This window comes from Ixodes scapularis, unplaced genomic scaffold (assembly GCF_016920785.2).
Source record: "Ixodes scapularis isolate PalLabHiFi unplaced genomic scaffold, ASM1692078v2 PGA_scaffold46__3_contigs__length_2488377, whole genome shotgun sequence".
NCBI classification, from domain to species: domain Eukaryota; kingdom Metazoa; phylum Arthropoda; class Arachnida; order Ixodida; family Ixodidae; genus Ixodes; species Ixodes scapularis.
In genome coordinates, this window is record NW_024609875.1 from 181,377 (window position 1) to 209,002 (window position 27,626).

At 42.8% G+C, this 27,626-nt stretch overlaps 1 protein-coding gene across 1 annotated transcript; it reads right to left on the bottom strand.

The window, feature by feature from the left end:
• Positions 1-369: 369 nt before the first annotated feature.
• Positions 370-14,749, bottom strand: LOC115322735 (trypsin-1-like). The gene is made up of 5 exons (XM_042293139.1): positions 14,495-14,749; positions 13,066-13,294; positions 11,257-11,440; positions 1,180-1,301; positions 370-610 (listed from the first exon to the last, which is right to left on the bottom strand). Exons 2-5 carry the CDS (start codon positions 13,192-13,194, stop codon positions 449-451), a joined length of 597 nt encoding a protein of 198 aa, XP_042149073.1. The 5' UTR covers positions 13,195-13,294; positions 14,495-14,749; the 3' UTR covers positions 370-448.
• Positions 14,750-27,626: the final 12,877 nt, after the last annotated feature.

Sequence of the window (27,626 nt, forward strand, 5' to 3'; positions counted from 1 at the left end):
ACTTACTATAAAGTACAACAATAAAAAAAAAAGCCGCGAATGAAGTTAGTTTTGCACCTAGTGAATTTTCTCCCCCTGTTTATCGCTCGCAAATATGCGAGCGCACCCGCCTAGACGCGTTTCAACGTTGTGTGTTATCTGCGACCTCTGAATGCTGCATAGGCAAGTTATAAAGCACAATCTAATAATAGACCTTTTTCAAACATCCCTCAATCAACACTTGCGGTGGCCATATTTTGGGCGCCGCTTCGTAAGTGAAGCCTGTCGCTTGGCCCAAGTTTACGCCGAGCGCAGACGCGGTCCTTCTGTACATTGTATGCTCAATATGACCCCCAAGATAATGCGGCCACAGATAATCTACGCAGCAGCTTTTGAACTTTTTATCGATTTATTTTCAGGCATTCATTTAGGAGAATGTGTTCCCCTTTCTTGGAGATAGATTTCTCGATCACTGCCGTAGCTTGACGATGTTCTCTGAAATCCATTCAGTGAAGGCCGGCACCCTGGTGTTGAAACCCGGTTCCACGCCACAGGGCCCGCCGCCCGAGACCACGCCGACGAGGATGGATGAACCGCTGTCCTCCTTCATGACTGGACCTCCGGAGTCACCCTATATACAAACGCGACATCGGCGCTTTGTTTGCATGGTTTTCAAACAAGGTAATGTAACAAGGTAGCAAGGTAACTAAAATATACTAAGCGGCTGGCCCACATATGCTGATGCCATCTCCCGTGCGGATTTAATCAGGATATTAATTCGTGGGATAAAAAGAGCAAAAACCGGGCCAGTATTTTATGCGATATGTCCTATCTAGGCTATCAAATATTATAGGTTCATGTGGCATTATATAAAAACATGTTCTGCGTAGAGCCAGTTCCCAAATCCTAGTTGGGTCACCCTCCGCAAATTATTACCAATATGTCCCACTTCAATTCCTCAGTAACGTGTGACCTAAAAGGGTATCATTGCATTTAAAACCTTGTCTGAAGATTAACCTTGAATCAACGAAATGTGCTTCCTTGCAGTTAGATATGCCGCTATGTAGCCCGTCATTTATTTGCGTGGCAAACCGTCGCAGTGCTCACTTGGGAGTTTTATATATGATCCAAGGGTTATTCGGGAACTTCATACTACTGGAATTCCCCGAGCCAAGCCTGAACCTGCCTGACGTCACTTACAGGGCACGAGTCCTTCCCGGGGCTTCCGGCGCAGAACATGACCTTTTTGTCGAATATTCCGAAACAGGGTGGGGATGTTACAGGAATCGATACAGCGAGCAGATGCGGAGAAGAAGGTTCGTCTGAAATTAGAACCCTAAAGATTAGTTTATATATATATATATATATATATATATATATATATATATATATATATATATATATATATATATATACAGGTTTTTTTTTTTAAGCATAACAGATTTGTTTTAAAAGAAGCCGTGAAAGTTACACTTAAGCCCCTTGTGGATGTGAGTTATACGGCCAGGGGGACATATTATAGAGGGATAATCGTAAAGATCAGTCGACTAATTCATTAAAATTTGGTAATTAACTTTTTAATTAATTGAAATAGACATATGGTTTCAATTAGAAACTTGCTCATTGTCATTGAAAACCACTAAATCAGTAATTTTCAAAAAGACCTTCGGCGCGTGAGAAGCGTAGTATTGTACTAAAGTTGCCACTAGTGGAGCAGGTACAAGGCTGGGGCTAGATAAGGGACGGAAAAATCGCGCGGGCGCCTCATCGCAACCGCTAGCTTTGTACCTGCTCCACGAGTGGCAACTTTGGTGCACTACTACGCTTCTCACGCTCTTAAAGTCCTTCTGAAAATTACTGATTTACTGGTTTTCGATGACGCTGAGCAAGTTTCTAATTAGAACCATATGTCCATTTTCATTAATTAAAAAGTTTATTAAGGAATTTTAGTTGATTATTTGACTGATTGTTACGATTAGCCCCTTATAATATGTCCGCCTGGCCGTTTAACTCACCTCCACAAGCGGCATAAGTGTAACTTTTACGGCTTTTTTTAAAGAAATCGGTTAACCTTAAAAAAAACACCCTACATATATCTATATCTATATATCTATATATATATATATATATATATATATATATATATATATATATATATATATATATATATATATATATATATATTTATTTATTTATATAGAAAAAGTCAATCAGAGTATATTGCTAGTTTTTATACAAAATATTTAGCGAAAAATATATACGTCAGACATGACTGCCAAGGACTAGCCAGAGCTGGCCGAACCTCTCCCTTACTTCAACCTCATAATTAATTATTTCCAAACACCATCGCCACGAGTTTAAAAAGCTGTTACGAAACTGCATTTTGCAGCTGCTGATGCTTTTCGTTGCCCCTCATGGTCTGCAGAAAACACTTGTCAACACAGCTCGCTGGTGATCACAGCTCCGTCTAACGTTTGTGGCTTAGGAATAGATACATGGAAACCAAGGACCCTGAGATACCTTCACCAGCAGGGTTGCAAAGTATCTAGGAGCAAGCAACTGCAAATCGGTATCTAGGTACTTTTGTTGTACCTGAGGGTCAAACCTAGGTACTTTCATCCCTCAGTATCTGTATCTGTATCTTAGGTACATTTTCCAGTAACTTGTAACTAAGTGAAGTTACTTTTTACAGGTACTTTTCTATTCACTTCGTCAAAATCGTATAAAATACAATATAACGCATAACTGAAAATAAATTATAAGTACAGTCGTAAAGCAATTTAACGTCACGTAGTGTTTCCATGCAATAAATCGAACTCAAATTTTGAACTTTACAAAACTGAAAATGTTTGTGAAGAAAAAAAACTGGGAGGACGATTAACCTTCGCCTTTAAGAGTTGAACGCGATAGAGTTATCGGGCCCCGTTCGCATGGCCTTCTCCACCGCTTCTCATGCTCTTAGTCACACAACGACCTAGTTCTTATGATACAATACTGCTGGCGCGATTGAGGAGCTTCTGCCAGTGCTTTAATGCTATTTTGCCCCGCAAAGTTTATTTATGTGTTTGCTCGGCACGCGCAGACAACACTCGATGCGATAATGCCTTTACTCTGACACAGACACACATCGAGGCACTCCAATTACGGCAGGATCGCAGTGCCATTCCAAAGCCCTCCGTTGCCTAGTCGGTAGCATGTCGGGCTCGCAACCGAAGGGTCGTGGGTGCGATTCTGCGTAAATTCTTCAAATTTTTCTTTAAGGAAAATGAATTAGTTTATCATGTGGGATCATTTGAAACATGCGGCGACCATTAATTCGTGTGTCTTTAACCGCCTTCATTCTACGCGTAACGTCACGTTTCACATGAGCGTTGTGGTTTGTTTGAAATTCTCGAGCGAATTCATGTGGCTGTGACGTCACGACCCTATGGACCACTCAGGAATTTCCCGTCACGCCACCGACGCCACCGACATCCGACGGATTTTCTGTGACACAAGCTCCTTAACGCGCTCGCCGTTTAAATATTCTCTTCCTTCCTAAAAACATTGACACCAATAAAGCACGTTTATCAAGCTTGTTTTTGTTTACATCCCAGTATACAAAGGATTTACTTCCAATAATAATGTGACAAATTTGAGAAAAATACTTGACGTGAAAATAAAAAGTATCGTTGAAGTAACTGTACCTGTACCTAGGTAAAATTTTAAGCGAGTAGCTAGATACGCACCTAGGTACATTAACTGTAACTGTATCTTAGGTACATTTTTAAAGTAACGTATACAACCCTGTTCACCAGTATAGTCGTAAGAAAATACCAGACTGTAGGAACGATCCAAGGATATCAAGTGTTCATTGATTGGTGGCTCGCAACCTGAAATGCTGTTCGTCTTTGCTTTATTTTAATTTCTAAATCGCCAGATTTATAAATGCTGTAAGTAGAATTTCTGAAAAAAATCTACGTTCTATGAACGACAAAAATTATTGTCTATTTTGTTTCAGCGAAAAAAAGAGGCTGCATTTCACGAAGCAATCGGAAGGGGAACCATATATGACAATTATCGATGGGAAACCAAGCTGGTCAAGAAAAAGGCCTGTCACGAAGAACGAACACTAAGGGTGTGACGTGTTTGTTCTGCTTATTTTATTGCTAGTAATCAACAGCTTGAGTGATACTTGAATTCACAAAATAAATTGCAGTTGCGACACACGAAATAAACAAATAAAAAGCCAACATCAACAAAGCCACATTTATTTCGCTTCTCTTCTCCAATAAATTAAGTAAACGTATGAACGACTGAGCGAACAATTACATGAAAACATCGGGACACACGATTTAATTATTATGCTTAGAATACATTAATACGAACCTAACAACATGGTCTAGGCAGAAGTACTCCTGAAAGGAGGCTGCTGATACGACACGTAAGAAAAAAAAATGCAGAACTGTTGGATTACAAATTGTAGTCTATAACATATCAGCAAAGCAAATCTGAAAGTTAATATAACTAAAGCAGTCCAAGGGTATAAACTATATGAGCCGGAGAAGTCAGCTTGATCAAAAACGCGTGACCAATCCATTCATACAGAATTAGTTCTTGCAAGCAAATATGACCCTAGCGCGAGCTACAGCAAAGTTTTCGGTATCACTAAATAGGACTGTATTTCGGTCTTGAAACGAACACGGTTACGGAGTTCGCTACAAACTTTCTGCCACCCGTATTTTAGAGTTTGAGAGTTTCAATGTTTAGCTAGTATCCTGCTACAAGAAAAAGTTCTCTATTTATAAATTTTAAAAAAAGAAACCATCTGCAAAACAAAAAATACAAAGCACATGACTTTCGGCTACGACAACGCACCCTGCTAAATAATGTCACATCGCTTCTCAGAATTGTAGCTCTCTGCCCGAGTAACACGCAAGAGAGACACCGAACGTGTCCCGTCAAATTTATGTCGAAAAAAAGACTGATTTGACTTGTGAGTTATGTTTAGCGTCTTCCATCATTCCAACAAACAGAGGATTTAACCGAAAAAAGTGTAGTGCTTTATTTTTGCTTTATTCAATGTTTAAAAAAAAAAATCTTAAAAAAGGAAAAGCTTAACATAAGATTGGTGGCTTATTTTCACGCTCACTCAAATAATCAAGTGCAACTTGTTTATTATGTTTCCAATTAGTGAAAATAAACATTGTTTCAAATAGAAACTTGCTGAGCGGTATCGAAAGCCACTATATAAGTTAATTTCAGAAACAACTAGAGTGCGTGGGAAGGGGGGGGGGGAGGGGGGTGCACTAAAATGACCACCTGTGCAACGGGCGAGGTGCTGGTGGTGCGAAACCACGGATGGTAAGAGACCGAAAAAACGCGCGAGGGCGTTTTTGCACCACTACCCTCGCGCGAGTTGCAGGAGTGGCCACTTGGCGGAGCACCGTACTACCCATGCGTCCCAAATCTTCAAAAAATTATTTATTTAGTGTTCCTTCGATGACGCTTAACATGTGTCTGATATAAACCAGATCTTTATATCCAATGATTAAGAAGTAAAGGAACCCAGTTTAGTCAATTCACCAATTTATCATGAGGATTATCCACTCTATGCTGTCTCCCTGGCCCTGGCCGTATAACTCACCGACACAAATCATATTATTATAGGGAATATTTACGGGACGCCATTTTGTTCAACGTTGTTCGCAGCGCATTCTCAAAACGATGCTCGAGGCCAACATTGTCTGTCATTTGAAACGAAGCGAACAGCGCGCCGCGTGCTAAGCTTTGTTTGGTGCTCAAATATCTCGACCCCACAGGTTTCCCATAGCTTTGGCTTCACTGCCTGCTCGGAATGTCCCCAGTATGTACATTCAACGTCCATTCCACAAAATTATAATCGTTATTCTTTGAAGACGATAAATGGGAGCTAGTTCTGAGCAGGTGCTGTGAACAATGTTCAACAATATAGCGTGCTAGAAACACCCCATATAAAGCAATACGAAAAAGGGCTTGTGGCTGTTAACATTTTCAGTGTTCGTGCGTATGGCGCGTGATTTTCTCGCTTTCCGAAGTGACGAACATGCGGGTGCTGGGCCAAGGAGCTCGTTATCTGGGCTGATGACTTGTAAATATTGGAATGGTGTATAGACTCGTTGCTCTCGGGCAGGCGCGCGAGCGTGTCTGCAACACTAAGGCCCCTCTATCCTGGCAAAAGTAACACCATTCATTATTGTGGAAATGCTCTAGACACGTTCCGCGCGTCACTTCTGGGAAAAAACATGGCGTCTGAAACCTAGTTCACTGCTGTGATGTGCCGCCATGATATTCCCAAGGGCTGCACGTCGGACGTGCGTCGTGCAGCGACGCACCTTGCGCTGTACTTTTGAAACATGAAGGGGCTTTACGCAAGATGCTACCATGTTATACTGGCTGCACCATCCTCGCGATACGACCATAAAAGCGGCGCGTCTGATTTTCCACGTGCCAGGTTTGAATACAAGCATCTGTCAGCATCTGTAAATGGGCGATAACAAAACGCCTAAGGAAATAAAAATGTTAAAAAGAAAAGTATTATGCAGGTCGCGACCTGAGCGTTCCATCGAACATTTCTTTTAGCTTCAAAATGCTACTTTTATAGCCACCGTGAGCGCCTATATTACATATTAAGGGATAGCGAAGCCAAAACTGCTTGTAAGATCATCTTCCCCTGAACGATGCTCGTACTGCACGAGTGCGCGTGTTTGGGCACTGAAAACTCGGAGCTCGCTTTTGCAACCTCCGCTACGTGGCATTTATAATGGAACTGAGCATGAAACAAAAAAAAAGTATTGTGGGGAACCGCAATGAAGCATGTTTGAAACGCGAGCCACATATATTTTTCTTTTGCTCGCTTGGAGCACTGCTCAAAACTTGAAAGCCACAAGCATATAGCTTTAATGTTTGTTCATGTGATTATGAAACGATATTGGGTTGAAATGTTCATGACTTTGCAGAGGCATACTGGTCCTAGTCTGGCCGGAGTATACTCTCATTAACCACCACTGATTCAGAAGCTTCTTCGAGGAGGTGAAGCTGCGAGAATAAAATGGACTATCTCTTTCAGCCTTACATTTGCAATGCTTGATGACGTAATTGTGGGATCGAAACTACCGGCCTGGCGACAGTCGAGCGCATCTCGTATCCAATCCTTGAGCGCGGCTCAAGAATTGGATACGACAATTGCGTGAGCACTCAACCTCGGCTCGTAACTATCAATGCCTCGGCGGACACTCGTGTGATGGCTCATGTCTAAATACTGATGTGATGAGATTAACCGAACTCTGAAAATGCGAGCTCAGCACGCGTTTCCTACTTTGCCATCCTTAGCGCGTGGCAGTGATTAACATTGGCGGCATAGAATAGCCCCTTGGCCACGTGGCCGTACGTTCTGGCTCCGACTTGAGGGGATGAACGATGCTCCCCTAGCAACAATAACGGCTTGAAATCAGTCCGGAACGTAAAATCCGGACTAAGATCAAATCGGAGTTAGACCAGAGAGGCGGCTTCCGGTTCGCACAAACCGTGAATTTTCAAATCTGGTTCAAAGTCAAATTGGAGGAATTTCGGACAGGCAATTCCGGTTCCCTCAAACCGTGATTTTCCTAATCTGGTTCAAAGTCACATTGGAGGAATTCCGGGCAGACGAATTCCGGTTCGCACAAACCGTGATTTTCATCATCTGCTTTAAAGGCAAATTTGAGGAATTCCAGACAGACAAACTCCGGTTCGCACAAACCGTGATTTTCGGAATACAGTTAAAAGTACAATTGAAGGAATTCCAAACAAACAATATGCCGTTCGAACAAACCATTCCTTGCCGAATTCGGTTAAAAGGCAAATTGGACGAAGTCTAGACTGAAAATATCCGCTTTACACAAACCATACTTTCCCATATCTTGTTCAAAATCAAACCGGATCGGCTGTCTGATGCCGAAGACTTTCACGCGTAGGGTTGAAACATCAAGTTGCAAACAATCCATCTTGATCCCGTACGGGCTGCGTCGATCAGAGCTCAGAGCGCAGAAGACGAGCTGATACGCGGCGCCAAAAAGGTTACATCACGGCGATTTTTCAGCAAGTAATCGCCATCTAATTCCATCTAGCTTTTCTATGCGCTCTGCAATACTTGTTCATTATTATGCTTGAAGTGCGTTTTGTTATTTTTTATCTTTTTAAATAATTTCTTTATAACTGTCAAATAACATTTTTTATATAATTCACACCACATAAAACGAACAAAACAAAAACTAACTCGATGCCACAGCTAGATGTACCCACAATCCGAAAGTGTCATTTCAGTATCTTTGATAGCTTTCCTGCGGACTCTTTGTTTATGTTGGAACTTTCGCGAGAACGGCATTGGATTCCCTCTGCGGAGAGGATGCACGCGAGAGAAGCGAGCTGAACCTTACACCACGGCTTGCCTCGGCGGAGACAATCGCGCGGGGGGGAGAGGGGGGGGGGGGGGGGCGAGCTGTGAGCTTCATACCCGCAGCGGCGAGATGCAGCCGCGAAGATCAACAGCTGGGAAAGTAGAGACCTGACCAGAAAGAAAGCTGGAATGCAATCGAGCAGAGTATGAGAAAGTTGCACATGAGAAAGTGGCACGTCGGTTTGAAACGAGTGTGTGTAGTTTAGAATAAAAGTGTTGGTTTTGTTAAGACGGATCGATATCTCTTCGTCCGTCCGTTCGGCTTCAGAAGCATCCAGCGAGCGAAAAATACGCCGAAGACGCCGCCGCGACGGCATCATGAACGAAGCCTTGACTCTGCTCAGGATTTCTCAACGGTGGTGGGTGCTGCTTGCGAGTTCATGGTTTTCGCTAAACGTGCTTACTGAGACTGTGGATGTGTCTCTGAGGTGCACCTGCTCGGTTTTATTAGCTGAACTACCGTACATCAGAAATTTACCCAGCGGCATTGTGAGTACTTTGAAATATATTTTTTTTTGCGATAAGAAGTCAGTTGTCCCTATATGATATGATCTCTTTCGTCTACAGCTGCTTGCGTCCGGGTTGGAACAAACGCTGGTTTTTATTGTGCTTTTAAGTTAAAATATGCTTGTAATACTAAATGACCACAATGAATTTCCATTAACGTTTTTAACTGCATTTTTGTCTATGGTTCACAAACATTTGGGCGTCTAATCGGTTGATGGGCTAAGGGGCTTGGGCTTAAGGGTCTGACGGTTCGAGGGTTTTTCTTGTGGGTATCTCGTATCCTCTGCTGCAGTGCAGCAGAGGCTGCGAGCTATTCCTAAAAAACAAGCACGGCTAGTGTGTCACATAACTGGTAACTACAGGAAAGTCAAGTGACATGCTTTCAGCACTGGATTTCCCGGGATGGTTTGTAGCATCAGCTGCAGAACATCTAGAGATGAAAGAGAGTAGGTATGTCACTCTATTAAACTATTTCTATCATTTTCCGGTGTTGCCTTATACGGTTTAATATACAGTTTGACCCACCCCGGTGAAGCTCTACGGATTGGCCAGTTTGCTTATGGGTTTGCTTATGGGCCCATATGACGGACTGAAATTCCGGATTCATTCCGGTTTATTTTTGAGCCGTTTTTTGGTAGGGTCATATTTCTCGAATCATTTGGCAAATGCAATTGCCTAGAAAAAAAAACGAAGGCAAGTTTATTTAGCGGTTAGTAACGTTACGGAGTAATTTGAAGTAGTGTTTATCGAAAGTAGTAAAATCGTTTCATGGCTCCTTTAATAAATATGTAAAGCACGAGGCCGCGTCGCCGGGCCTCACGCGATTTTCGCCCTTCCGTCGTTTATTCTTGCTTGTTCCTGGATGAGCTAGTTGTCATGAGTGGGATCGGTGGCCGAGTGAACTAGCCGGGCGCACACCAGCTCGGAGGGTATAAAGCGAAAGGTCGCGCCGCAGAAGCCAGGGACTCTGGGCTTAATCCTCACTGCTGCCCGTTTCGATCTGGACTAGCATCCTACCAGCGTGCGGTCGTGTTTCAGTACTGCGTGGTGCAGGTTAAGGACCCCAGGCTAGTGGTTGTACAGCACTGGCTAAATTGCTTGTCTACAATTGAGAGACAACTCGCGAGTTGCGGCAGACTAACATCAGGCTGTATAACCGACACACAAAAACACAAAACACATGCTTTCATTAGAACTTTGAGGTTCCTAAAGAGCTGCTGCTTCTCAACGCTAGTGCCATCCTTCTCTCATTATCTCAACAATAATGAATTTCTAGCGTTCTATCGACATCAGGAACCACTCATGTTGACACACTTCGTTTCAGCTTACGTCCACTAGTCACTAATCCTTTTCTGTTTATTATTGGCTCAGCGATGATAGAACGCATACATCAACATGACGAACATCATGATGGAGCGTTTTTGACGCTCTCTGATTGGTTTCTTCAGCTAGTAGCGTCGGCATAGGAACACAGCACTGACTACAAGGGGTTCTGACATGCCCATTGTGACGATGTGAAACGACCAGAACAGGCAGTAACACAACGTACGTGCAAGTTGTAATTGCATGGAAATACAACTGCCGAAATGTGTTAACATCCGGGACGAGCTAACTTGAGCGTAAGCTTTTGCGTCGCACGTTAGCACTCGTAAAATTTTGATAGTCACTGATTTGCTTCAAAACTGCTTCAACGCATTTATGGAGAAACCTGAACTAGTAACCCAAATTTCAACTCACATAAACTTGTTTTCGCGAAATTATTGAAGTTTTAAACTCAATCTGAGTGGGTCAGAAAATCTACCGCGACGTAATATAAGAAGATATAGGGGCGTCACAGCTTCTTCCTGAAGGGTTACAATTAGTTTCATGGTCAAAAGTGAGTGCTAGTAAAACTGAGCCAAGGAAAAAAAAAAAAAAACATTCGCTAAATTTTGTGTTTTTAAGGGCTCCTGCTCGGCTTGCAATTTACACATCGCATTACTGAAAAATTGCAGAAATGCTGTGAAGCGGGAAACGCGATCATAATTGGACACAGCCCGGTTTTCTTATCCTGTCAGTGACTATACTTGCATGAATAACTATAATATTACACTAATAAAAGCTTTTTAGTCGCAAAACTATGAAACTCAGAAGTCCTTAATTGTGAGAATCCTGCACCTCCCGTTCTCGAGTTTGTGAGGTTTCAAAATGTAGTCTTAAGCAAAAAAGAAAGAAAAAAACAACATTAACGGTTAGTTCTGAAGGTGCTAAACCTGTGCCTACATTCTCTCAATGGGCACCAATCCAACACCTGTAAAAACTCAAGTCTCTATTACCGGGTGCAGTGGCTCCCCAGCCGGCGACTTCAACTTCGCCCTCCAACGGGCGGTCTTTGGCGGGAAGACAGACAGCGCCGATGTGCCCCTTGCTCTCGGCAAAGTCAAAAGGGGCATCCAACTTCAGCAGGGCTATATCGTTGGTGGGGAAAGCATACGACTCGGGAACGGCGAATTGTTTCACCTGCGGGCAATGACGAAATCGGTCGGGCAATCGGGCAATGACGAAATCGGTCGAATTATTCTTTGCAATCGTATAATTCACATTGGTGTTTTAATTGATCGACCCATCCATTAAAATGACGCATCTGGAGCCATTGCAAGGGCTGATAATAAACGTAGTACCATATCGATAGCTTACATTTACACGTTACCCGAAACAAGATAACTAAATACAATTACTCGTTACTCGCTCAAGAAGTAAATAAATATTTTACTCGTTACTGATCCTCAAAAGGAACGTGTTATTTTACTTCAAAAGTAGGGAGTTACTTATCGCGCTATTTGGACGACCAAATAGACAACTGCTTTTGTTTCATGATTTAGTGAGTTTGTTTTTAGTACGCGTTGCACTTAAGCAGTAGTTGCTTCTCAAAGTTTTTATAAGTTATTTTTCCCCGCTTCTATGAGAATACATCTCTGGCGACGCTGACTAGTCCATCTACTGACACGCTGGAATGAACGACAGTGCTCTGCTTCAGCAAGTGGTGGTGAAAGTGGGATTCTTCTGAATCATTTGTTCTCTCTGCTTCACAAGTTCGAAGTTGTCAATGGGTACTGTGGCTTTCCGCGTTGGCAACCTCCGGGTTAAAATTCGTTCCGTACACGATTCCAGATGGTTCAACCAACGAACCTTATTGTCCTCGCTGGGTGAAGGACATTCCCAGCTGTAGAGTTCGACTGACGTGTTCAGCGATAAATTTGATATACTGTCACACTGTTTAGTTGTTTTTCGGGGTGCCCATCTGCCTTTTCAGAATAAACTAATACTCAGGTTAGAATTCGAACGAGGCTGTTTAAATTTTGTTGTACACGTTACTCATCAAAAGTGAAGAATAGCGTTACTCATTATTTGGCCATAAAAGTAGCTAAGTACCTTACTACTTCCTTTTCTAAAAAAGTAACTATATGCGTTAATTGTTACCGAGAAAAGAAACTAGGTAGGAGTAACTCGTTACTAATAACGGGTTATGTGCATATCTGATCGCTAGTAACGAAACCGCTGTACTGGAACGGCCCTCCTACTCCAGTTTCGAGCCTCAGACAAGAGGGCCGCATTATGTACAGTTGTTCCGAAGATGTCCTGTGTTCTCAATAAAAGCGAATCTTTCGATTATTGCTGGATTATTTTTGTCTGGGTATAAATAAATGATTGACTGCTATTATACACTTTTCTCCGTGATGTCTTTAGATCTGCAGCCACTTTCACCTCCAGAACCGTAATAAAAAAAAGTGGGCCTTTCGCCGAATGTTACGAATTCGCCGAGTCATTTGTTGAATGAAGATGTGGTTTATCTTAGGGTAGCTTTTTGTCAACTTATACGTACACGCTTAAAGCGCTAAACGCATAATTTCTCTTTTCAACGACCAAATCTTGTAAGAACTACTTCCCGCACGCTTTAGTAATGCTGAAAAAATTTTTTTCTTGACGTGACAACCAGTATAGAGCAAAAATAACTTCACCTGCTGGTGAACACAATGGCTAGTGGACTCTGAGTCGTAGAATATATTTTGAGTGTAAAAAAAACCTCAAGACTTAATGAACACTCTAAGGACAAATGCCGTCATCTATAACGGTGTGATACATACATGTCGCAGTTGGCTGTAGCTGGGCGGGTTATTGAGGTCCAAGAGTCCAGCACAAAGAATTATATCCCCTGGTTCTAGCCTAGAAAGGAAAGTATACCACTCATCGCATTTTCTTTCCAAGCAAGACATATACTTGCCTTTCAATACAATGCGCAGCGGTCACAACAATGTCCGGTTCGATGATAGATCCCCCACAAAACTGACTCATGGATTTGTTCAGGAGAGCCACCTGCAGTGGAATAGAGTGCAGGGTAATAGTCTGCCATAAAACCCTCCATCCTTCCTCTCCCTGTCGCCCAAAAAGAAGAAAATAAAGATAAAGCTTTCATAAGATAAGTTGCTCGTAATAACGAGACAAAAAATCACGGGTTTACTCAGTTCGTCAGCAAACTTATTGTCTATACAGCGGGTCATTCGCATTAACAGGGTTTCGTATTAACCAGACATGAAGTATTCGGCATACGCCTTCATAAAATACCAGACGAGTACGAACAAGTGTAATTTTTATCGCATTAGGTCGACTGAGGTGTTATTTTGTATAGTTCTACGCGATGCACTCGTACTTCGAAAGATAAGAAAAATGCAGTTCCCGACTGCATTTTTGTTATCACCGCTTGTTATTACCACGCTTCATGCTTCGTTCTTTAGATCTGTGATCGGATAATGGAAATACGAAAAAACATCGTCGACTGATTAGATGGAACTCGACATACCCTAAGATTCTTATGCTAAAGAAACGCAAGACATAGCAGTACCGAACATCTTATTAACTCTCCAATGAGCTTAAGAACAAATCACGATGCAAGAACCGAGAAGACATCGCACTCGGAGCTTTCTAGCATGCCGCTGACTATATACAGTCATGTCTCGTTTATATGGACCTCGTCAATATGGATAACACGCTATATGAACCCCTATTTGAGGGACAACAAAAAATACGTGCATTGTTGTCTCGTTATTATGGACAACTCCTATTTTGGACAATTTTTGGGGGGAACGGATGTTTCAATTTTAACGAGACATCACTGTAGATATTCTTCACTAATTTAAAATGTATGAACGTGATTTTTGTATTCCTGGTACTGCGCGCAATTCAACGCATTCAGTACTTCATAATTTCTAGTAAATGTTAAGAAACAACACAGATGATATGTAAGTTGTCGGTAATTAAATTTTGTCATTAATTTTGCATTTGCCTAGTGTGTTAAAGTAAATAATTTATTAGCTACTACCCATTCAGCGTTTTGTTTTGGATTCGTAAACACATTGTCGGTCAGCCTTTTCGACACGAAACAGTCACTGATAAGAAGTGTACGCGTATTGTACTCAAGACTCTAGCAACAAAGCAATCGTTGAAGCCTCTCATAGGACAGGAAGACGACTGAAACCTCGTTAAATAAACTCCCGGTATCCGTTGTAGTACGCTTACCATCCAGGGAAATTCCCCTTCAGTCGCATTCCGTCCTCCAGTTATTCGTTTACCTTTGTTAAGGGCCGCACCACATGCGTCACCTGTCGTTTCAGCCGTTTGGAAAAAAAAAATGACGTGGACAAAAGTTATTCATTATTTAATACATATTCTAAATATATACTTTGCCTGAATGTATATCTCATTGCGATGCATCCTGCATGCACATCCCACACTCTAAAAAAGGTCGGTGCGTCTAATTTTTTTGCGAAAGAATCAGTAAGCTTCGAGAAACCCCCCTTAGAATATTCTCGCTAATATGCTGAAATCATGATTTATCACTGCTCGTCCGCTAACATTTATTCCTTCCTGAAATGCTCGCGGATGCAATCGCGCCCTTTCTCACACGGAAACAGATTCTGTACATAGATCATATTTACTTCGTAACATGTTTCATAAGCCGCGGATAGATGTAACATTATTTTTGCCGCAATCTCAGCCATGTATTTAAATTAGTAGTAGTGTATTGTTTAGAGGAAATATAATACTGAAGTATGGTCTCTCTCCTACAAAGGATATAATAATAACAATAATAATAATGATAATAATAATAATAATAATAATAATAAAGTTTATTTCCCATTCGATACAGGAATGGAGGAAACAGGAAAAAAGCTGTTTAACAGGAAGACGGAGCCCCCTGCTCCCTCACAGTTCCGATGGACAGGTTAAAATACAAAGCAACAGCAAAAATATCAACATTGTATACAAAAATAGATTACAACCTATCGCAGAAAACTAATATATTCAATTCAAATAAGAAAATAAATCTTGCATTGTGGCACACATTACATCAACGTTTTTGCTTAAGAGGAAATTTAGTAAAGTAGGTAGCATATACTTTGGAGACTGCATGGAATATTCGTTATGGTAAAGAGGCACAGCCCAACGTGCCACCGAACGAATTTGATGGGTGGTAACGTGTTCCCTTAGTTTAGAAAGTTTGGCCAGAATATCCAAGTTTCTTTTTTTTTTTCTATTTTAAAGCGGACCATAGGTTTATACGTGTATACATATCGAAAACACGCAACAAAATATTTTTCAAACAACCCTTCGGTAATGTAGTGATTGCGCAGGCGAGCTGGTGGATGTTAACCATTTTGATTGCGCATTAGTAGTATTTAGTAGTATTAGTGATTGCGCATTCCCTTACACAAAAGTGTAAGGGAATGCGCAAAAACACTTCGAGAAAAGTCTATTCCGTGTGGTAATGGAGTGGTATATGCAATCCCCCTGGAATGTGGCTTTAAATATGTGGGGCAGACGTCAAGGTGTATAAATGACAGATTGACTGAACACAAAAGGAATGTCAAAAACAACGTTGCCAATTCGGAAATAGCGAAACATGTTCAAGAATGTAATAATTGTATACCCCACTGGTCTGAAACAGAGATAATACACAGGGAGTTAAACGAAATCAAAAGGGTTGTAAAAGAAACAATAAAAATGAAATCAATGGGCAACTGCATTAGTCAGGTGTCGTTACAGCTTAGCAGCAGCGCAAAATCATTCTTGCGGATTTGAAAGTTTTGTGAAGTGCTTGTTGAATGTGAAGGTGTAAGTGGTTTCTTCCTTTGTGTATCACGTGGATTGATATCTTCTGTTACCGGGATGCTTTGTGATTATGGGTCGGAGAGTAGAGGGAGAGAGATGTATTGTGTACGCGAAGGATTCACAAGTGTCTTCCGGATGAGGGGAGCTATTGTTCATTGCTTTGTGGAAAACGTCAAGGTCGTTTGACAATTGTGGTGGAAAGATGTGAGACCTTTGTTATCTTTTGGCTTTCGAGATCGGGAAGGTGCTGTGGTGAAGTTTATGGAGTGTATATAAGAAGGTGACCAAATAAACTTGTCTTTAGCTGTGTTAGAGACGTGTCCTCGACTGTTCATTTTTCTTCTACTTCGAAACTTTCCTCTTTTCCTGCCTCAGTCTCGGGCTAAGAACAAAATGGTTAACCCTTCGGTGCTTGAAATATATGAAATACTAGCAATGAGGCGGACAATTTTTTTTGTGTTATAGATGTATTTTTGTAGATTTGAACTGGTGGTTGTACCCCATACCAGGTGGCAGTAGTTTAAGTAGGATGTAAATAAAGTTTGACAGATTAGTTTAACGTTGTTTGGTAAAATGAAATGGTTTCGTGAGACTATTTCAATGACCCTGGACAATCTAGGAAGTATATAGCTTACATGGTCGTCCCAAGACAAATACTGGTGAAAAATGACGCCAAGACTTTTGAAATTCTCCACTATCTCTATAACATTTCAAATTATTACGAGACTTTTTCTTATAAAAACGCTTTTATTTTTGGTTCGAAAGAGAATTGCTTTGGTTTTACTGCTATTCATATTAAGCCTGTTGTGAGATGTCCAATTTTGCAACCCTGTTAAAGTATTATTTGCGCAGTTGATAGGATTATTACCAGTCTTATCCGAAAATAAAAGGGTTGTATCGTCTGCATATATAAAATAATTAGCAAAAGAATCTATGTTAACAATATCGTTAATATAAATGTTAAATAGCAGAGGTCCCGAAATACTCCCCTGTTGTACACTGGAGAAAACAACTTTGTATTAGATGAAAAGCCCTTTAAATAGACAAACTGCTTACGATTACTCAAATATGACTGAAGCAACGTAAGTGCTTGGCCCCGAATTCCATAAAGGTAAAGTTTTTTAGCAATAAATTATGGTTTAGATAATCGAACGCTTTCGATAAAATCAATAAATACGGCTAAAGCCATTCGGTTTGCCTCAAAACTCTCTAAAATAAATTCTTTTTGTTCTAGTAATGCTTTTCTCAGGGCGTTTGTCAACTGATTACGGTGCGATTTAAAAGTCCGAGGGTCATTGGGATCTCCATGCAGTTTTCGTGAATTTTCTATATAGCGTATTTTTAACATTTATATTTTTAAGTAGATCTACAGTTATCAATGGTTTCCGAATGTGTTTCTTTGCTTTAATTAGTTTGTAAGGAAAATTGCTCTGGTAAAGGTTTTTAAACCACTCAAGAAAAGAAAATCACCTTCGTCACCCTAATCTCGCACAATCGGCATATTCTGCAGTCAATAATCGTTTTTGGCATTTGATCGGGTAGCCAGCTACGATTATTTTCTTCTAACTCTGCAGACTATTGGTTTCAATAATCGCCCATTATAACAACATGAATTAAAGGAAAGTGGCGAACACAGCAATAGTGTGCCACACAGTGTGGTACCTTCGTTTGTAACCGAAATATTAACTGCAAGTGGTGATTGCTGCACTTAATTTTAAGTTCATGCTAGCGTCGTTGCATAGCGGACGACAGACTGGGAGGCAGGAAAGGGGTAACAACAGCAGGATCTTTTAATTCCTAGATGTTGCTTTGCGTAAAGGCGATTAAGCGAGCGACGAGCGGCGGAGATTTCCCACAACCGCTCGTCGCGTCGCTCGGTTTTGGGATTTCTAGAAATCGTCGCTCATCGTTTTGGTCGCTTGCTCCCGTCGCTTTCACGCGGTTTGCCGCGTCGCACGAGTGACCAAACGACAGCGAAGAAACCGCATGTAAGCGATTGTCAAATCGCTTACATGCGGTTTTTACTTAATTGCCGCGACACTGGTACCACATATGCGATTGGCACACGCTTCCATATTCTCTCTCATATTGTTTATGATAGAGCCTATGTCTTATTCGTGGCATTAGTTACATACCGTTTTAGAACAGACGGGTGCAAATAAATCTGTCATTTGGTTCTAATTACTTATGTTTGTTCTTCTTTCAGATGCCTTGGGGTACTATGCTAGCCACCACCGGAACCCTAATAACTCCAGAAGATGTGAAGAATCTCGCCAACCGGTTGGGACACATGAATAATATCGTGAAGATTTTTTTTGCATTGCAAATACGTCTTTATGATTATTTTTTGCGGTCTGCAGTATGGTATTTTTTTTAAATAAAGTGAATTTTATTCATTTACGGCCTGTGTTGTCAATATGACCAGTTAAACTGGTTTAACTGCATGGAGTGGCCCAGTGTACACAGTTCTACAGTATTACCAGGATACACATTTTTACAGTAAAACCCGTATCCCCATTTTTATAGTAAGACCAGTATGCACAGTTTCAGTCTGTCCAGTTCAACGAATTTAACCAGTAGGAGGAATCCTGTTTGAACTGCTCCAGTTTACAAAATCTTTCAATAGGGCCGGTAACTGCCCTTCTGGTCCGGGTTTAATTTCTACTGTCTAGCCAAGCTTGGCTGACCACTCGGCCACTAACCTGGCCCATGCTGTATATACAACAGAGAGCCAAGCTTAGGGTACCACTGAGCTTCCCGTCTGAGCCAGGCCATAATTTTAGCGGTGAGCCAGTCCATGGCTATACAGGGGTGGTCCGTATAGCCGGTGGTCGCCAGGCTAGTATACCAGGATGGGGCTGCCTAGCGCCATGGGGCAAAACAATCTAGGTCCACTGAAACTTTCCCGGCTGCCCAGTCTGGCTCAAGCTTGAGCCGGTCATAATGTGCTGCTTGGGACGTTTGCGTGCCCAATTTCAAGTATGTACACTCTCCGGCAATATGAAAGACCCACTGGGAGCGCGTGGCCGAGGCGGTGGCTGGCGGGGGCGCTGCGAGCGCTCCTGGCAATTCCATTCTGCTTCGAGGGAAGGACGCTCACTCGGGGCTCAGCACAAACTGATAAGCGCGTTTCGCTTTAGCTGAGCCCGAGTGAGCGTCCTCCCCTCGAAGCAGAATGAAATTGCCCGTAGCGCTCGCAGCGCCCCCGCCAGCCACCGCCTCGGCCACGCGCTCCCAGTGGGTCTTTCATATTGCCGGAGAGTCTACATTTGGAATTTGAATCTTGCAAGCCCTGTCAAAGTGTTGGTACTTACGGCCCACCCCGCATATTGTGAAACATATTTTGTAGACTATATTTCATGATATACAAAACGACGTGACTATTGCATAATTTGATGCGCCGCAATTAATTCCTTAGTTTAAGTGCACATCTACGATTAAGCGTTTTATACTGCGATGCAAAGTTGTCCCAATCAGCGGTATTCTAGGCGAGCTACCAGACTTCGTGACAACCTTTTGATTCAGATTAAATATATGTGGCTAAATTAAGCATATGAATTTTGGGTCATATAAACACTATGGTTTGTACGTTAATCAGGATGTTCTTTTACTGTTTTGTCAAAGTAACGCAATTTTTGATTTTTGGTACCTGAAAATAAAAGTGGATTGTACGAATGATGAAAATTATACTCCGATCACCCCTAAGCTGAGACTGGGGTGGAAGTTTTGTCCTCGTTGGACCTGTTATACGCCTCTCTTTCGCCATGTCATCGCACACCCGCCCGCCCATACCTAAGAGCGGAGGCACGGGTCAAGTGATAAGAGGGGAGGCGGCTGAATGTCTGCCGGGCACGTAGCTCCCACCGTTGTCCCAGCTTAAAAGGCAACTCCGGTCCATAGTTTCGATTTTGAGATTACGGCTGTTTTTAGCGCAGTCAGTGTTGCTGCATTACAAGGTGTAATTTTTTTCTCGGTAGTGTGCGTAGTTTTAAAGATATTGACTCCTCAAAGTCTTGTTTGGGGCGCTGTCGACAAAACCGAAACCAGCCGCTCGAGGCCCCGGCAACACTTAAAGGCTGTGTTCCAAATCTTACTCAAATGGTTCCGAGTTACTCCGTCGGGTCGTGTCACGTGACAACACAGATAGAAGAGCGCTGGACACGGGTAGGTTTTGGGACGCTAAGGTACAAAACCCTTACTCTGTAGTAAGATCGAATATATTTTGGAACAGGGCCAAAATTCGCCGCTAAGCGGACGCGACGTCACGGTCGTTCTCGTTCAACGATAACGCGGTCAAAGCGGCACCTACCTCTGTTGCGCTAGCCGTTTAAAGATAAAGGGTAAGCTGTTTCGTTTTAATTCCTTATAGGTGGTAGATACCCAGCATGTGTAGCAAAAGTTAGTGCATATACCCAAAAGCTAGAAACTGGCAGGCGAGTGAACTCGTTCAGTACCGGTGTTGGACGCCGATCTCACTACCCGTCCGCTTCGACTACGGTATTGGTTGTGGCGTACGCCAAAATCAATACCGTAATCGTTTACTTCGCTAAAACGGCGGTAGTAACTTTCTGCGGCAAAAAAGCCTTATTGTTTGTTGTTGTTTGTGTGAGCGGTGGAACGCGCGCGCGGAAGGCGTTGATTAACTTGTACCCGGGGGCCGTCACCGCGCGTGCGCTCGTCCGTACTCGTCTCTAGGCCTAGATTGTCAGGGGGGCTCCGTGGGTGGAGCGGCATTGCTCTACGCCGCGCTGCCAGTGACGTACAGTACTCGGGGGGCCGTCGGTGTGCGTGCACTTGTCCGTACTCGTGCCTATAGGCCTCTCGCTTTCGTGCTGGGGCTCCGTCCCAGACACGAAGTTTAGGGGCCCTCCGGGGCGCGCCGCGGCGTCCAGACACGCGTGTGCTGCGCTGTATACTTTTTTTTCCTCAGGCACGTCAAAAGCGAATTTTTAAGCTACGACACAGTGCTTGTAATCTAATTTGTGAAAATGTCAAAGACAAGGCTTGCCGCACTCAAACGTCCCAAAAAGAAAACAAAAACTCTTGTTATTGCAGCTAGTTTGTGGTTTTATTCTATATGCCCACCATTCCCCATTCAACGGAGTGTGAATGCTTCATGTTCAACACTGGACTTGACGATGACTGCTTTATTGACCTGGATACTTTTATTGTGTTAACCGTTTGTGTACGACATGCCACTTAGTAATGCGAAATTCATTGCTATGTTGACAGCATGTTTTATTTTACATTTTCTCTGTGCTTCGGCTGGAATCGTTCTTTTCACTAATTTAATGCAGCACGATATCAACAACCCGCAAATGTTCCTTTTTTATCTCTGCCTCCTTTCTTCATATGGCATAAATAAATCATTTGATTTTGAATCCCCGCATCAAGGTCGTGTTCCGATTTCCAAACTCAGCGGGCCTCTTCTTTTTTTTTTTTTTCAGCAGACACGTCGTTTACTTAAGACATCAAAGACGCCGATATCTGGTGCCTTAACCCATACGCAAAAGGGTGATTCCACGTCAATTCATGCAATGATGGTCCGGGTCATATTTTAGATATTTTTGTTAAAAATATATATGAAAGCCATGTTTTTGGGAGGAACATTCAGCTAGATATGAACGCCGTAACAATTTTTTTCGCTGAGATATAAAATAGAGAAGCTTGGGGCGTGGAAATTGAGAAGATTTCACAATGCTACTTTGCACAGTCGTCATTTTCTTATCGAACTTTTCACGGCACCATAACTTTTTTAATAGGTTTTGCAAAGGTTATACAACACATACACAAAAAATTAAAAATATCCATAAAATATTTTAATGCAAACAAAAATATCAAACATGGCACAAAAACCCGTTTTAGAGACATATTCACAATTTTTTTGCAAATAAACCATCTTTCATAATACTTCACAAAACATATCAAAATGCGCGTATTTAAATATTCTTTACGAATATATAAAGATAATATGCCCACCCTTAAACATATTTTTGTTATCAACGCGGAAATTCGGCTGATTTCTCAAAATGTGGCAAGATTGGGTGTCGATAGTTAAAAAACTCCATCTTTTATTTTCTTTAAACTCCCCTTGGCACTTTACAGTGACTTGAACTAACCTGTGATGGCAAAAGATTGAGTAACATATGACCTCCAAGCGGGAAAAGCTACGACAAACCTTCACTCGGAGCGAGCCGACGTCTTCGTCACAGCGGCTTTGCCGCACAGCACCAAACGTTTTGAGCGTTAGTTGCATGTATTTTATATTATTAAAATTCTTTTTTTCATAAGGGCTGAGTATTAGTGACGCGAAAATGGACTTTGAGGTGGAATACCATTAATTAGCTTACAATTCGCAGGAACAAAACGGCCCCACTGTGCGAATTCGCTAACTATGCATAGATAAGCTTAAAACTCTCAGTTATGCGAGTGGCCATGTATACATCCGGATTCTCGGCATATGATGACTTCCACAGATGAGAAGCCTGGATTCCTCTCACAAGTTTTATGGTGGTCCACTTTGCTTGCTTTACCGCACGAAACTCTCGAACCCGTTCCACAGACAGGTGGAACATGCAGACATTTGATACTTTTTTACGTAGCACTTCCACAAAGTCTTTAGCGGTGGCAATCGTTGAGTTGAGCGAAGATCTCAACTTGGTGAGCGTTGGTTCTTCCACCTACTTTATCACAAGCGCTTTCTCCGTGTCCAGTGGCTGAAAAGATCCATCTTGCCGAAGAGTGCGGCTTCTGAGACAATTTGTGGAATTGGAAGCGATTCTTGAAATGCGCCGCCGCTCCATCTGATACAAAATTTATTTCAAAAAAGACTGGGAAATGAACATTAACATACTCTTTTATGGCCTATGTGGCTAGAAGAGCGTGAGCTGTGTCAGGTGTCGTGTACCATCGGTGACAACGGCAAAGCTTTGCGTGCCTAGCGTGGACGTAACCACACTTGTGGAGAGAGACACGAGTTTTTTTTCAATGAAAACTCTGCACTTCCCTTGGAAAGGGTACTGTCCATTTTTCCGCAAAATCGAAGTGGAACATCACTGCATTGGGTGGTAAGGCGGTTCTTGTGTCATGTATCAGGCTTCGTTCAAGGTCAAGGATGTAAGAATGCCTCATACACTTTTCGCTCTCCTATTGCCGCAGGAAGGCAGAAGTGTCCATAACCTTTTTGACGAGTTCGCCAGCGTCCCATAACGCGAAACAGATCTCTTCGTCTTCGTCGAGATGAAGCGACTGCAGCGAGATGCTCTGCGTTTTTGGGCACTTTCCGCAACGGCGCAGAAAGCAATCGTTCTGTGGAGGGCAGAAGAGGTAGATGCGCTTGAGGTCGTCTTCAGTAAATGTCTTCATGGGGAATTTGTTATTGCCGTTAAAAGCAACTGAAAATTGACGCAATATATGCATGCGCACAACTCGTGCTCGGGACTTTTTTTTTACCCAATTTGGTCGTAGGGAATAAAATTTGGAGATGCCTAGTTCGGGTTGGGGATGGTCCTTCCTAAACAGCTGGTAAGCTTCCTTAATAGAGGGGGTCATAAACCTTTTTACGACTTTGAACATGTCGTTGATCATGGCTTTGACGACGTCCTTTTTGTCGGGGCTTTGAACAGAGCATGCGAGGTCGTCGCGTGTGTAGTACTCAATTGCAACCCCCACGACTTCGGCCTTCGCCTTTTTCCCCATGTAGGGATCAGGGGTTGCCCAAACACCACATTTGCGCTTCAGTTTTCATGTTTGATCAATCATGTAGGCAGTCGCACCGGACACCAGACGCAATATTGTTTTCTTCAGGATGATTGGTGGCAGAAGCACGTACAATCGCTTGCGTTCCTGGTGGGAACTACATGCCTTCAGCACTTCGCAAAACGCGTCAAACCACTCTGCGCAGTGCTCACAACTGTCTTCGAGTTCGAGAGTTTCGTGCGGTGAAGCAAGCAAAGTGGACCACCGTAAAACCTGTCAAAGCAATCCAGGAAACTCATCTGTGAAAGTCATCATATGCCGAGAGGCCAGATGTATACATGGCCATTCGCGCAACTGAGAGTTTTAAGCTTATGTATGATGCATAGGTAGCGAATTTGCAGAGTGGGGCCGTTTGATTCCTCTGAATTGTAAGCTAGTTAATGGTATTCCAGCTCAAAGTTCCTTTTCACGTCACTAATACTCACCGCGTATAAAAAAAGAATTTTAATAATATAAAATACATGCCATAACTAACGCCCAAACGTTTGGTGCTGTGCGGAAAAGCCGCTATAACGAAGACGTCGGCTCGCTCCGAGTGAAGGTTTGTCGTAGCTTTTCCCGCTTGGAGGTCATATGTTACTCGATCTTTTGCCATCACAGGTTAGTTCAAGTCACTGTAAAGTGCCAAGGGGAGTTTAAAAAAAAATAAAAGATGGAGTTTTTTAAATATCGACGTCCAATCTTGCCACATTTTGAGAAATCAGCCGAATTTCCGAGTTGATAACAAAAATATGCTTAAGGGTGGGGATATTATCTTTATATATTCGTAAAGAATTTTTAAATACGCGCATTTTGATATGTTTTGTGAAGTATTATGAAAGATGGTTTATTTGCAAAAAAATTGTGAATATGTCTCTAAAACGCGTTTTTGTGCCATGTTTGATATTTTTGTTTGCATTGAAATATTTTATGGATATTTTTAATTTTTTATGTATGTGTTGTATAACCTTTGTAAAACCTATTAAAAAAGTTATGGTGCCGTGAAAGGTTCGATAAGGAAATGACGACCGTGCAAAATAGCATTGTGAAATCTTCTCAATTTCCACGCCTCAAGCTTCTCTATTTTATATCTCTGCGAAAACAATTGTTACGGCGTTCATATCTAGCTGAATGTTCCTCCCAAGAACATGGCTTTCATATATATTTTTAACAAAAATATCTAAATTATGACCCGGACCATCATTGCATGAACTGACGTGGAATCACCCAAAAGACACACTGCAACCTGCTGACGAAGCCCTCAGGGAGAGTGCATGTTTCTGGCACTAGGATGCGGGCGAGCGCGCACCGAGTTGCTCGCTAAAAAGAGCCTTGGTGTCCTCACAAGCATATAAACAAAAGGTTATATCGAAGCTACACGGGCTACAGATAAAAGCAACGGCTAAACACGCCAATAAACAGCAGAAGTAGCGGCTTTTGCGCCTCAAAGAAGCGCGCTTCACAATGCTCGACCGCGCAACGGGTAAGCTCGTCCGGACCGGGAAAAACAAAAGAGAGAGAACGACCATGTCGTAACGGCCCAAGGTTACTTTAGCGATCGGTGACCCGCTGACGGCCCACTAAACAGCGGCTGCTCGCAGCGGGTTGCATTTTTATTATCGGCATTAGTTGGGAATGCGGCATCACCTTGATGTAATATGTCGGCTGGGTCATATTTTGTGTCACTAAAGCGATACCAGTAATTTATTTCCCTTTGAAATTTGGCCAGAGTTGCGTAGTATAGAGGGTGTTGTAATGCGTTAGCATTTGAACGCTCGTCTTGACGAAAACACGGCAGTGCCTTTTTCTTCATCAGTCCTGGGGAGAGAGGTAAAAGGAGGGGGAGACTGTGACGCGTGCACCGCTCCAATTGGTCCCAAGCGCTTACTTCAGCACGCGGCAAGCTCTCCCTCTCTTTCCTGCTCTATGAAACTGACAGACGCCGCCGGGTTTTAGTCAAAACGAGCCCTTTCGTTTGCGTCGAAAACACGCGCACAGCTGGCCAGAGAGCGGAGCCAGAGAGGAGGCGCAGCGCAGCATCTCCTAGATAATAAAGACGTACTGCTGAATGAGATGGCGTCATCAGAGAAGGCCAACGCGGGACACAGGTTGGACACGAGTGCTGCGTCAGCACTTGGCTTCGACTCAAGTTTGAGCCAAACGTTGACGCATAAATCGTTTCCAATCTGTGTCCAGCGTTGGCCTTGTCTGATGACGCCATCTCGTAGAGCACTACGGCCTTGCTATCTAGGAGGTGTTGCGCCGCAGCACGGCGGAACGCCGGCTCAGTTGCCGCTCTACCATCGCCGAATGTTCTTCGCTCTGGGTTTACGTAGGAGCGGTGCGTGGGCTGGGATGTGTGTGAAATTAAAACGATGTATGCGATTTCCTCCACGAGTGGTGTGGATGCGGTTCCTTCCATGAGTGGTATGGATGTGGCTCTTTTAACGGGTGATAGGGATGGCTGCGTTCAAGGTCGTCGACGTACTCTGACAGGCAGAGTTCCACAAAGGGGGAAACATTACATGATGTTTCATTGGTCTATTCTTAGAAAATCCGTTCGCATGACCCCTGGCAGACGCCACGTACTTCTCCCTTTGGGAAACGTTAACACTGCTCCCGTAATGAGGGCAAAAAGAGGCAGCAAAACTAAAGGAAGCAAAAGAGAAAGTCAAAAGAAAAACGTGAATGGGTCAGCGTTAGCGTTTCCCAAAGAAGGACGTGCGTGGCACTTCCAAGGGTCATGCTAACGCATTTTCTAAGAATTCGTGAAATGATGCGTCGTCTTGTAATTTTAGAGACGCACTTACGCTTCGTTTCCGGCTTGAGCGGCGTCGCCGTCGGCGTAACCATGAGGTCACGTGAACCCCGTGACGTCATGTGATTCCCATAAGGTCACGTGACCCCGGTGACGTCACGTGACCCCCGTGGCGTAACGTGACCCCAGTGAGGTGGCGTGACCTCACGGTTACGCCGACGCTGCTTGGAGGGAGGAGTAGCAGGCAGGATGAGGAGATGAGGAGGGAGGAGGGGTATACGCTCCCCTCAGGACCCTTCCCTCCTCTTCCTCAAGTGCTGCGCTCTAATTCGGTGTTACAGGGAGTTGTAAACGACCTTCATTTTTTGAAAAGCTTTACATATTGGTTAAAATAGCCGTGAAATCTACCCTTATGCGTTTTGTGCAGGTGAGTGTTAGAGCCAGGGGGAAATAGTATCTGGGGCTAATCGTAACGATCAGACGGATAATTAAGTAACATTTGTTCAATAACTTTTTAATGAGGGAAAATCGACATATGGCTTCATAAGTAACTTGCTGAGCTTTATCGCAAACCACTAAATCAATAATTTTTAGAAACTCTTTGAGCTCGTTTGAAGCGAAGTACTGCGCTAAAAATACCACTCGTGCAGCAGGTACAAGGCGGCTGCTATGATAAGAGTCGGAAACATCTAGCGGGCACCTTATCGCTCCCGTAGCCTTGCGCCTGCTGCACGACGGGTAAATTGAGCGCGCCACTGCGCTTTTCACGCGCAAAAAGTATTTCTGAAAATTACTGATTCAGCGTTTTTCGATGAGGCTCGACAGGTTTCTAATTGGAAACATATGTTTAATATCGCTAATATTAAAGTTAGGCAACAAGTTTTATCTAATTATCTAAGTGAATGTTACGATAAGCCTTCTATATTATTCCCCCTTTGCCGTATAACTCACCTGCGCAAAAAAAAATCACTGTAGTTTTCACTGCTTTTTTTAACAAGCCTTTAAAGGTTGAAAAAAACGGTTTATAGTTACTCGTTACACGCC